Raw genomic sequence first — 13267 nt, 5'->3', positions numbered from 1 at the left:
TTACTACGGCTTTACGTTTTGCCATCCACAACATGGCCGCCTTGAAAGCTGAGTGGTTTCCTATTAGCTAGCAGGGGAGGAGGCGGGCATATGTGACCACGTGCCATCGCGGGTTGCACTCTATTGGCAGAGCGGAGGCGGCAGCTAAGTTTGAATCTGTTCTGTGCATTTCCGGGCTGAGCTAAGCGGGCGGCAGAGGTAAGGACCGGGCTGAGGTGATTTTAATAGAAATATGTCTTCTGATAAAAATATAACACATGTCCATTCCTCGGGATCAGCTACTGAGTTCATCTCTTCATGTTCACTCATTACCTCCTCTATTACTTTACACACTCAGCCCTAGGTGCAGCTGCCATGATAGGAAGCTAATAGTGAGCAGACCATAACATTTCCTCCACCTAGGCCAGTGTATGGGGATGTATGCTGTGCTTATTATTAGTGCTGTAACAGTGATGCTTCTATTGTATTACTTTAACCTGAGCTCTGTTACTTTTATTCTGAAATCCATGGTTCCCTAAAGTGTGTGCCGCCATGTTTACGTCTCTGCGTGGCTGCCGCCATATTTACGTCTCTGCGTGGCTGCCGCCATATTTACGTCTCTGCGTGGCTGCCGCCATATTTACGTCTCTGCGTGGCTGCCGCCATATTTACATTTTTACGTTGCTGCCGCCACGTCTACGTTTCTGCATGGCTGCCGCCACGTTTACGTTTCTGCGTGGCTGCCGCCACGTTTACGTTTCTGCGTGGCTGCCCCTGTATTGTGACCCATCTCATCAGTAACCACCCAAAAACAGCTGGGTGCTGCGGCTGGGCAGAACACTGAATCTGTTTATAGGCCAGGTTTATTTTGCCATTCTCCATCTAATGATGGTTGCTTTATTGGAAACTCATGATTGGTGTAGTGGGCAGGAATTTATATCAGCAGTATCAGAATTTATTATACATATGGAGTTAGAAACATGTCCTTTTGTAACACATGAAAGCAGCTTGTGCTTCCTGTAACACAAATGGATTTAGATTTATTTTAATTGTGTAACTATCACTGTCCTAAATGTGATCTCTGTAACCTTAATGAAATGCTGTTGTATAGAGGACAATAAAGATGAATATCCTTTCTGTATGTGTATATGGCTCTCTTGTAATGTATAATTGCACCTTACACTTTTGAATTATTTTTTTAGGGGTTTCCATTATCACCATGGCACCAGCAAAGAAAAGAGGCAACCGCGGACAGAAAACCCGAGCTGTAAAAAATGAGAAGTTGTCGTCCTTCATAAAGGATTTTGACAGCCAAGGTAGCATTATGTTGGATTTCTTTCTTTGTAATATCTCTTTAAAAGTTTGGGAAAAGTTGTGGAAACCATTTTATTAGTTGAAATTGGGCATACACAAATGTATTTTTTATTTAAACTATCAGCAGGATGTGTTGTCATACTGCTGTGCCTCTATAACCTAGGTGTATTGTACAGGGAGCTTTCAGAGTTACCCCTCCTGTACTGGTTTCAGAGTTCATCACTACGTTTCAAACAATAAAAAAGGGGGGCTTTTTTGGCCCCTGAAACCCGGTGGGTGTATTTGTTGCTGTTGGACAATAAATTATGGACTCTTTACTAGTGGTATATTGCTCATTTATATATCTGTTTCTTGAAACCTAGTCTGGGACCCTATGCCAGGGTGTCCAAGCCACATCACCAAAGTCCTTGTGCTGGGATGTTGGCAAGAACAATGGCAAACTGCATAATGACATCACCATGGATCAACCTTTCTTTGCCTTGTTAACATGTTGGAGCCCTTGAAATAACTTTAAAGCGGAAGTAAACCCACAACAATAAAATCACACTCTCCTTCATCCCGCAGATCAGTCTGTCTGTCGAGGATGTTTTTGCCATCGGGTCCCGTGTCATCCCAGTATCGGTCTTCGGCCTGTCGCAAAGGGAGCGCCAGGTGCTGACATCTTTCCCTCTCCTTCTGCGTTCGTCTTCCTATGTCACCCGATCTCCACTGTGCAGGTGCATGATTGGGTGACATAGATTGGGGAAAAAAAACTTGCAAGGGCAGAAGGAGCAGTCAGGAGCCTCCCTAGATGCTTGATGTAGGTATCTTGGGAGGCTCTGTGTCCCCATTCATTCTTGATCACCTAGGCCAGGGGTGCACACTTTTGGCTTGCGCGCAACTTTTAAAATGACCAAGTCAAAATGATCTACCAACAAGGAAAACTTGGACTTAATAACTCCTGTGCTTGGTAGTTTATTTTAAAAGGCAGGGCTCTGCCATCTGCTCGCATTGCCTTTGCGATCTACTGGTAGATGGCGATCCACCTGTTGGGCACCCCTGACCTAGCTGATCAAAAATAAGGGGGGCAGTGGTGCACCATTTTTTTTTTTTTACATAAAAATAACAGTGTTATCCACCCTTTTATTTAAAGTAAAAATTCTGAGTTTAGGTACGCTTTAAGGGAACTCCTGCAGTAATTTTTATATCCACAGCTCACAGTAAATTAGTGTGGTGGTCAGTAGGAAAAATGTCTCCTACATTGCTGCCCAGTGGGAAGTCTGTGTACAGGCGTTAGACTTTTGTCCTTGGAAAGGATTTTTCACAAAGCACTGAAGGATCAATGAACGGACGCTGTACTTACAGCACTGTTCTGCTCTAGGGGGAGGGGAAGAATGAGTGAGTGGCACCCGCTGCACTCTCTCCCCTAATGCCAGGACAGATCCTTAAAGGACGTTGGACGAGCGCTGTACACATGTCAGGTAAATCTTGCCCTATAGTAGCCCTGAAGTGATAATTGGATGAGAATCATCTGACGTGTTCCCATTGTGGTTACAAAGCTTCCGCTAAGATGGGGTGAGAATCTTCAATGGCCATTAGGGTGGGCTTCAGAAGAAAGTCCCACAGGTCCCCAGTTGGACCACATGTCAAGCTCTGCTGGGAATTTTTGTTGTCATTATTGAGTTTTGTATGTCTTCCACAAACATCTCTGTACAGCAAATCAGCACCTTTATTTGTTGAGCTCAGCAGATTTTGATGCCTTTTTTTTTCCTTGTGATTTGGTCTGTGAAAATACCTTCATCTGAATCCATGGTTTGGTCCATCATGTAATAGGTGCTCACTTATTGATGTGCATTTGTAGTTTTCTAAAGGGTTTTTGCTAATAGCATTTTAATGTTGGCAAGAATATGACCACATTGTCACGCACTGAATCCGCTAAAAATTAGGCACTTGAAATTATAAAGTGTAATGATCTGTGCACCCTATTGGTTTTAAAGACATTGCTTCTCTTTTCTTCATCTAGTCAAGACAATTGTAGAGGAATTAAAAAATAACGTGGTTAGTAATCTGAAAGAAGTGGATAGCCTGTACAATATCGAACTCCTCAAGCTACCGGCAGCTATCCGAGAAATGCGCTGGCTGGATTTTTTTGGTAAGCCTTAATTTTATATTTTTTTTTTTTTTGCATGTCACATTTCTTTACAATACATATCATCATACAATAATTTCTATGTGGATGATGGCTGCTAAGAAACTTTAAATATTTAATATCATTGCAAAGATTAGTCTGCTAGCATTTCTAGTAGGAGAAAATCCAAGTCTGCTCATGTTTTGCCTAAAGCTACGTACACACGTCCAATGGTTCTTGCCCGATAATCGGCTCAGGGTCAATCATGGACGAGAATCTGGCGTGTGTACGGCGTCCATCGTCTGAATGACCGTCCTGGCGGATCCAGACGATGGACGACAAACGATCCTAATGCAATGGAAGGGAGGGGAGAGAGCAGCGGGGTGCTGCTCCCTTGTTTCTTCCTCCTCTCTTCATAGAGCAGAAGGGTGCTGTATGTACAGCACTTGTTCAGGCATTGTGCAGTCCTTGGTTGTTGGAAAGGATTGTGAAAGATCCTTTTCAACGACAATAATTGCACGTGTGTATGTAGCTTAAGTATGCCTCTAACAGAGAATGCATGTATTGGACAAGCACTTTCTTCTTATCACTATTGTCTTTGAATCGTTCTCAATATTACACAGGACATAAAATCATAGCAAAGGGTCTGTGTTTGCAGGTTATGCTTTGTTTTTACATAATGATTGCTTCGTGATAATTCTTGTTTACACTTGTATTTCTTTTCTCTTTGCATAGCAAAAGGAGGGAGTATGAAGGCTTTGGAGGCAGCTGCTACGGTAAGCCACGTTTTCTGGGATAGCAAACAACTTGATGTTATGCTCACTGGTTACTTAGATTTCTTACTTTAAAACTAAACTTTTTTTTTTTTTTATATATATAATCTTCTGTATTGTCCACACTTCTGCCAGATTTATGTGCAGTGACCCCAACTCCTGTGCACTCTGGCTTTGTTGTCACCAAGAAAGTATGTTGCCTGCATTACACTGCAATGCACAGCTGTCTGTTACAATGCTGGCCCTATTCATTACACTGAACAGGGCAGCCCAAAAAAATGGACTGAAATTTGTGCAGCAGTGTGTTGACAATATGAACTGCAACTCATAAGTGAGAACATCAAACATTGCAGAGAGCGATGTCTGAAACCTTTGCATATTTCACGTGAAGTGCTATGAAAAGCACTGCACCACACATATTGGGAACAAGGCTTTAAGAGAGATGGCTATCCTTTAAGGCCTTGAGAGAGTGCATATAAATTATCCATAAAGATTATCGTTTTAACAAATGTTTGTGTTCTTCATCCTGGGTCAGAAATGCTATAGTTGTATACATAAACAATTTAGAGAACTGAGTGTAGCATTTTCCCCAACCATTTGCAGGCCACCCTGCTGGTTAGAGTTTTTGAAGTTATTCCAGTAAAATATGTATATTTATAGTTTATTTTGTTTTTTTTTTGCCTTGATATGGTAAATCTGTCCTCAATAGATTTAAAAAACAAATAATGCAGCTCTGTATCTATTATTACATCATTAAATATTAGAGTTAATGCAGATATTCAAACCAGGACAATGGCTTCTACAAAACAATTGTAACAGTTCATTGATACAAGTTGTATCAAGGTAATATAGTGTATAGTTTGCAGAGTTTTCCTTTATTTAGGGCTAAACCATTTTAAAATGATTTTGTAATTTTTTTTTTTAGTAAAGTAGATATGTAATATATATATATATTATTTCATGAATACATATTCAGACAGTTGTTGAAGCACCAGGCTTCTTTTGACATTGATCCTGTGCTAAAATAGCCAGTTCAGAGCTCCACACGGCATGCTGTAATTTGCACACACAGCCCCTCCATCTCTGATTGGTAAGGTCGTTAGCAGCCATTTATCGGCTATTATGATGCAGCTAAATTTAGGCCTTTTTTTTTCTAATAGTAGAGATAATGTTCTCTGACATTCTCAGGTCAGTTCTTAAGTTATAATGTAGGTGATCTGAATACTATTACAATCACACATTACTTGTCTGAAGTAATTAGTGTACTTTAGATAAACCTGTTATCCATGGCAGTGGAGAGTGTTGTGTTCACTGGCCATAGCCTAATAAATGACTTTTCACTAGACTCTAATTTAGGTTTTGGAAAATTCTTTTTGCTTTTTGGTAAAAACACTTCACTGTTGATTTATTTATGTTTATAGCAATGTACTTCTTGGCACAAAGTAAAGATTTATTCCAGACCACTGACCTGTCAGTTTCTTTTTGTAAGCACTGAGCGGTCGATACGTGCAGCGATGTACATCCTCCGAATAGCTACAATAAACACAATTGTTTTGTCACGGTCTGTTTGTATTAGGTGAATGTGGACATCGAGCAAATAACATCAAGTGTTTCTCAAACACCATTTAAGCCTGCCAAGAAAGGTCAGTGTACGTACTTTATACTTTTTGCCCACTTGATTTGCCTGGGTCAGTTTGATTTTTAGCCCCTTGACCTATAATAAGGGCAGCAGCTGTCATTGTCATGGTATGAATCATAAAAAGTTGATCTTTTTACCAGTTGTTTTGTTTTGGGTGAAGTAAGGCCAGATTAGACGCACAGTGGGTTTTATTGCTATACCCCAATGGAATTCTATCCTCTACTGGAGAGCAATGGGGGAGGTATAGTGGTGGAAGTAGATAATCATTTCTAAGTGGATTCTCTATAATGTGTGGTGATTGATCTTTGAAGATTCCAGGCTTTCTGGGTCAAATGTCTCCACTATGTTATGGATAATAGTCCTAACTAGCAGGGGATCTAACTACCTCATTTCAGATGCACCCATTTATCAAGTTATACAGCACTTTCTTTTTCTCTGTGCAATTCTGTTGTGTAAATGGTGCCACTGTCTATAATAAGTATTTTAGGTGGGGTAAAGGTAGCTCAAACAAACATTTTAGTTTATATAAGGCCCACCATTCTGACCCTTATGTGTTATAAAAAGAAAATGGTGAAGCTGCCTACAATTATAAAGGAAGAACATCAATGTTTATTGAACTTGGATAAGTAATGTTTTGACTGCTTCTTCCATTTCTTTTACTCCCTTTAGCTAGGTTTTCACTCTTTGTCACAGAAAAGACAAGAGGGACCAATTTGTATGTGCTGTGATCAGCAGTATTAAAATTCATCTACATCTAAATAATAGCTAGCCCTCTCCCCCTTCCTCTGGTGATTATTTACCTTCCTTAACTGTGTCTCCTGCAGTGTTTGTCTCTGAGGGATTAATGCTGATGGTTTTTGTATCTAGGATCTAAATGCTGCTAGAAGTTGCCACTGTGGGGTTTTTTATTTACTGGCACTGATTTCCTTAAATATTTTGAGTGTTTTATCTATGCAATTTAAAATGGTGTCATAATTTAATTTATATACTGTCTTATGCTCATTTTATCATTTTGCTACTTTTTTTCACAGTGAAAAAAGCAAAGTCCAACTCTGTTGAAGAAGTTGTAGAAAATGCTCCAGTGCAGAGTGTTCTGAGGCCAAGAACAAATGTAAGCTTGAAAATCTCAAATTGCAATAATTGGCAGAATTCGCACACTCATTACAAAGGGGTTTGGGCAGCACTGGATAGGGTAGTGGCCACTGGACACTACTCTTTGTCTCAAAATTTATTGAGCAAGTTTGGTTACCATGATTGCTTTTTAAGCACATATTTTACACCAGTGGAATCTTGAAGCAATATTTGTTGCATAGCCAAGCAAAAACTTGCTTCGCCTTTGCCAGTTTTGGTTGCCTTTGCATGTGGTTCATATATACACTTAACCTCCCTAGCGGTCTAATTCCCTCAAAATTTCCATGCAAAAAGCAGTACAATTTATTGAATGGAAATGTATTTTTCATTGTAGGCTGTAATTCTTAGGCATAACTCACTGATATTTAATAAAATTAATAATAAACTTTAAATAACAAAACACAAAAAAAAGTAAACATGTAATGTAACTGTAGAGTAGCAAGAGTAGCATATATTATATATATATATATATATATATATATATTATATGAATATTGCTTTGTATTGGACTCAATACAGCTATTTTGTATTGAATCCAATACAAAAATATTTGAATTTCCCGCCGATCCTCCCGCCCACACCAACGCATGTACAGCGACAGAACAAGGTAAGTGTTTTTTTTTTTTTTTTGTATAGTTAAAAGCGTTCCCGAGTGTGACTCGGGATTACCACTTTTTGCAAGTAAAATCCACCCCGAGTCGCATTTGGGATTACTGCTAGGAGGGTTAAGTTACACAAACCTGTAAGCACATGTACAAATTCTCAATGTCAGGGGAGATCAAAACAAAAACAGTTAAAATACTTAAAGCAGAACTAAACTCAAAACAAAAAAAATGGACTTAGCTTTAATCCTGCAGATCCATTTATTGGTCGGGAGATTTCTTCATTTGAGTCCTTCTTCGTCCCGGTATCTGTCTTCTGCCGGGTGCCACACAACTTCCTCTCTATTCTTCTGGGTTCTTCTTCCTGTGTCACTGAATCCCGCACTGCACAGGTGCGAGATCGGGTGACGTAGATGGGGGGGGGATAGAGATTGCTGATCCTACTGCGCATGCGTGAGATTGGCAGTTTTTTCCATTAATGAAAGAGCCCCCTCTGCGCTTGCCCGAGATGGGCATGCGCAGAAGGAGCAGCCAAGGTTGTCTACACTTTTATGTAAAGTAAAAATATTGAGTTTGGGTACACTTTAATTACATTTAAAATGAATTAAATGACTCCTGCTGCACCAGAATGAAAAGGAGAAATGTACCCAATAGGTGTATTGTTAAAGAATAGGACTGATATACAGTAGAAGATTCAGGGTGATCAGTTGTTTGCACGTATCTTTTTACACCATATTATTTTTGTTACAGTGTCCTAAAGGTAAACTTAGTGCTACAGGGCTTTTAACTTCTCTTCGCGTTTTTCTGTTTTAATGTATGGTGGCCAGTTCTCGTTAGGCACTTGGATACTACATTCCCAGAATATTCATGCCTATGCTAATCTAGCAATGCACATAAGTTAGGTGTATTTTAATTCCAAGGGGAACTTTTAAAATAAACTACTGTATGATCAGGCAAATGAGAATACATAAACATAATGCATCTGGACATCTGGATAACTTTGCTTTACTGCTATCAAATACTGTATTTACTTCTTAATGGCTTTTATCCTATTCATCATCATTATCTCGTTGTGTACATGAAACTTAACAAAATTTTGTTCTGCTCTTGTAAGGCAAAAACTTCCACTACCAAAAAACTTGGAACTACAAGGAAAACAAGAGTATCTGCGGCAAACACAACTGCTAAGAGGTGAGATTACTGTAGTTTCTGAAAGAGACAAAAGATAAAACTAAAGAAAACACATTTGATATAAAATTAAGTCTTTTAAAATTGTTCAGCTTTATAAGAGAGCAAATGCCAAAAGTTATGGTGTATTGGAAGGATAGATGAGAGGAATAAAGAATAAAATTAATGACCTTACTTGCTTGATCACTAGCATCCTTCTAACAAAACCAAAACAAACTGCAAACAGGCAGGTAAGTGTATTATACAGACGGGATTGTATTATACACTGCTCCTTCTGGGATAAAAATTCTGCCTGCTTGCACCTTTTTATTTGCGGAACAATGGTTTCGCTATTGCCAATACCCTTTTTAGAGGAATTTTAGTAATTGCAAGCAAAGTACAGTACAAAATATTCTTGACTATATTGAACGTTCTTAGAATTCTTGGACTCTTGCAGTGTAGATCAAACAGATTGAGCAACTAGTAAACATGCATGTTAGAGATGCAGTGAAGCAGACATGTTGGCTGGGAAAGAGGGGGATTTTTTTGGCTCTCTTAAAGGCATTTGCCTAGTATAACACCCTAAGTGCAGTGTCGAGAGAGTACACCCAAACGTCTTTTGGAAGTGTGAGACCTCAAGCTGGAAAAAAGGAAATATCTTTCCATCACATTGAGTAGAAAGTTTAAATGCATAATAATAGGACTAGAGATTTTATGATTTTTTTTTTTTCTTCTAACTATAGAACAAGCAAGAGAAGCCGTGCAACACCTTCTACCAGCAGACTGGCAGACTCTTCTGTACTTGGATACACTCCAATGATTACACCTAAAATAAATACAAGGTAACTACAATATGTTTAAAAGCATATGATTTCCATCAAGAGGACCTTCCAATAAAACCGATGGTCTGCTTGCATTCTGGGCTTTTCCCCCAAATTCCCTACCTACTATATATAATGTTCACTTGTGTTATGTACTTGATCCTGAGATTACATGAATTTAAAGGCATATACATTGTATTGAATGCCAAAAGTATCTTCGTGTGAGTAAACCATTACTTTTAGATAATAACACTGATCATTTTCAGGTCATTTAAAACACCTGGATTAAGAACCCCATCCATGAAGGAGCCTGTCTATACTTTTTCAGCCAATGGAAGTCCTCTGGGTGGCATGGATGAATTGTTCATTAATTTACCTGCAGGTGATGGAAAGGTAAGCTTGTCAGTAATAAAAATGTGTTCTATAACTGGTAAATTTGCTTCCTTGGCTACAACACACAATGTGAATGTTTACAGAATGTTTGCAAGTCGTATTGCTATGTTTTTATCAGAAATTTAATATTTTTATCTTAATATTAGTATCTAATATATTTTGTTTGTTGATTGTAAAGAACATTCGTCTAACAGCTGAGGATATGGATGGTGCAAACCTAAGCAGCCTGGACAAGAAGGCTTTTGAGAACATCAAACTTTTATCAGTAAGTTTTAGTTCCTTTCTTTTTGTGTGGGTATGTCATTCTTTAAGCCAGCTAAAGATAAAATAAATATGCATGTTCCAATTCCTAAACAAGGGTAATTCTAGAGTTTGTGTAAAAATGTATCTCCCACTAAAGGAATAGGTTTTACAATACTGTGATTTAGACAGGATTCACCCAAACCAAGGTAAAGTTCCTGAAGACTCAGAAGGAGCAGCCCATTGCCTCCTAGATTATGAGACGTTATTTCCAGGTGGCTGTGGGTTTCCCCTTCAGTCTTTACTGATACAGCAGTAAAGACCTAGGAAGAGGGGGACAGTCCAAAAAAAGAAAAACACAAAAAAAATACCCCACCCTTTCAGAAAATGTTAAAAATATGATTAATTGGACCCCTCCCCCTAAAAAAAAATGTTGCCAAAAAGAAAAAAAATGGCTTGTTTTGTAAATATTTAGTAAGTTTGTTTTAAACTTGATTAGGTTTTAGGTTTACAATTTGTTTTGGGAGCTAGGTCTTCATTGAAGGGTCGTTTTTTTAGCAGTTATATTTAGACAGAAGGTCATTAGGTGACTATTACTCAAATGTTTTGAGTTCGGTAAAAAAAAAATCTATCTTACATGGTCTAAAAAAAAAACAAACACATTAAGCCACCCACAGCTGGAATATAGCTGAAGCAGTTCTGAGTTCCCGTATTACTGTCCTTGTAATAAAACTATACTGCTATTAATTGTAGGCAGAATTTAAAAAATGTTATGTTGGAGTAATCTGGATTTCTCTTTCATTTCAGAGTCGCCTGGAAAAACTCTGCAAAACACTAAAGTAACCACTAAAGTAGTGTTTCAGGAATTTTATTTTGTTTTTACTTTTGGTACATTGTACGCGTACCCTTGTAAATAGCTGTATTTGCAATGTATTTTATTTCTAGAGAGCTAACATTTGTAATGGAACTGAAAATACATTTTTTTCTCTCTGAGATTCAACTGTTTTCTTTAATACCAACTTTGTACAAATTTCCTAATAAAGCCCTCATTTTCTTCTGGGTGAAACTTGACTGAATGCTAGCTACAGCATATTGTGTAATTTTTACATTTGACTTATGGAAAATACAGTTGGAAATATATTTTACCTGTTTGGATGTCTTTATTTCAATTCCTGGATCACATGGACAACAGATGCAATCAGAAGATAAGTGAGCTTTTCTGATTTTAAAGCAAACCTGTGTTTTGTCTGTTAAAGCAGAATTTAACCCCTCCGTACTCGCCTGTCCCTGTTCTGCTGCAGGACTCGGCTATCTTCCTTCTTTTCCTCGCCATGATCTTTGAGCATCTTGATTGGCTGGGAGGATAAAGTAACTTGGTAACCTGCAGACGTGTGAGTTCATTAATTCCCGGTTTACGCAGGGGAAGCTGGGTTTGCTAGGTATCCTAGCAACCTGCATGTGCAACTCTTCTTTTTAAAGAGTTCTGGAGTGACCGGGCAGGTAGGAGCTACATTTTTTCCTTGATTAATAACTGTTTTTGGTTTTAATTTTATTACTCTTTGGCAAATCATTTACTAGTAGGTGTAGTAGGTTATATAAAACAGTGGTGGCATGCATGCTGCGGATTCTGTGTAATTAAATCATTAATTGAATAATCATAATAACCTCAGTGTCGAGTTGTCAGTGAGGTAATTCATTCTGGGGAAAAAATGGGTGATAATCGTGGCCCTTATTTAAGGAAGGAAGGAAGGCAGCAATTGTACTCGCTGGTTATAGTGCAGGTAATGGGTCCTTCCAGACATTGTTAAAAAAAAAAAAACGGCATACTTTTTATCAAAAAGTTGATTGGAGAGGGGAAATCATAAAAAGAACAGAAAATAATAGGCTCCTCAGCTAAAATGATCAAAATGGCAACCAAACCTGAAAGATGTGGAAGAAAATAGAAAACTCATTTTAATCGATGGGGAATAGCCAAAATTCCCAAGACTCAGTCAATGATCAGCACCAGGAAGATCAAAGAAGGTCAAATGGTACTATTACAGTTAGAAGAAGCCTATGGAAAGCCAAGAAGCCCCCAAAAATTACATGTGATAAAGAGGTTATAGTTTTCCAAAGGACATTGCTTGACATAAAAAGAATCCGTGCAACATCTTGTGGACTGATGAAATCAAGATTGTTATTTTTTGGTGGCCACAGACAGTTTGGGTCTAGGGGCCACAGACAGTTTGTCAATCCACAATTCAAGCCACAGTACACTGTAAAGCAGCATGGTGGTGCAAGCATTATGCTACAGGGTTGTTTCTCATACTATGTGTTGGGTCTATTTATCTGATACCAGGGATCATGGATCAGTTTTAATACATCAATATAGTGGAAGAGGTCAAGTTGCCTTATCCCGAAGAGAAAATGCCCTAGAAATGGGTGTTTCAACAAAACAGCAACAACCCCAGACGAACAAAGATGGCATTATAAAGTGGCCAGCCCAATCCCTGGACTTCAGTAAAAAAAAAAAAAAAATAACTTGTGGGGTGACATCCAAAATACTGTTTTTGAGTCAAAACCAAGAAATACAGAAGTTAAACACACTGCTATTATTCTGAACACAACTGTACTTGGTATACTGTTGCCTCCCTACTTCTCCATTCATTACTGGGGTCTAATATGCATTATGCTAGGTATTGATAAGCACTAGAAGCTGATAGTGATTTCTATTTTGGATGCTGAACAATAATCTTCACATTTAAAATGGCCTGGCCTGATTTACTCATTTCCATGTGTTTAAACAACCCGTATATTCTTTTTATAATGGACCTCTTTTTGCTGCAGTTAACTTCACAAGCATGCTACAACTGAAGTCAGGGTGCCTGAATGTAGCTCCGTAGGTGCTTTTGGTCTGGGATTGAAAACAGAATGGCCTAAATGATACCTTTCTATTTGACTTTTCCTGGTAAATAAGCTTTTCTACCTATATTGAGTTAAAAAAGTATGTCTATAAAAGGCCTTTTAGGCTTATTTTAGAATGAAATATAACATATTTATAAAGCTTCTTAAGGCAAATAGCAATACTTTTTTCTTCTCCCAGATTTGCTTTAAATCCATAT

The 13267-nt window shown here is 38.4% G+C and overlaps 1 protein-coding gene across 3 annotated transcripts; it reads left to right on the top strand.

The window, feature by feature from the left end:
* Positions 1–125: 125 nt before the first annotated feature.
* Positions 126–11306, top strand: CDCA8 (cell division cycle associated 8). Of its 3 annotated transcripts, none has more exons than XM_072419610.1 (11): positions 126–198; positions 1182–1295; positions 3296–3424; positions 4136–4176; positions 5750–5816; positions 6844–6923; positions 8660–8736; positions 9456–9554; positions 9800–9926; positions 10105–10191; positions 10974–11306. In XM_072419610.1, exons 2-11 carry the CDS (start codon positions 1199–1201, stop codon positions 11007–11009), a joined length of 840 nt encoding a protein of 279 aa, XP_072275711.1. In that variant the 5' UTR covers positions 126–198; positions 1182–1198; the 3' UTR covers positions 11010–11306. The 3 variants fall into 3 exon arrangements, with proteins under 3 accessions (XP_072275711.1, XP_072275695.1, XP_072275703.1); XM_072419594.1 differs by having other exon boundaries at positions 5750–5822; XM_072419602.1 differs by having other exon boundaries at positions 196–215; positions 5750–5822.
* Positions 11307–13267: the final 1961 nt, after the last annotated feature.

Source organism: Pyxicephalus adspersus, chromosome 1 (assembly GCF_032062135.1).
Source record: "Pyxicephalus adspersus chromosome 1, UCB_Pads_2.0, whole genome shotgun sequence".
Taxonomy (NCBI): Eukaryota; Metazoa; Chordata; class Amphibia; order Anura; family Pyxicephalidae; genus Pyxicephalus; species Pyxicephalus adspersus.
Note: the sequence above shows the minus strand (reverse complement) of the source record. Positions and strands in the feature narration are given on the sequence as shown.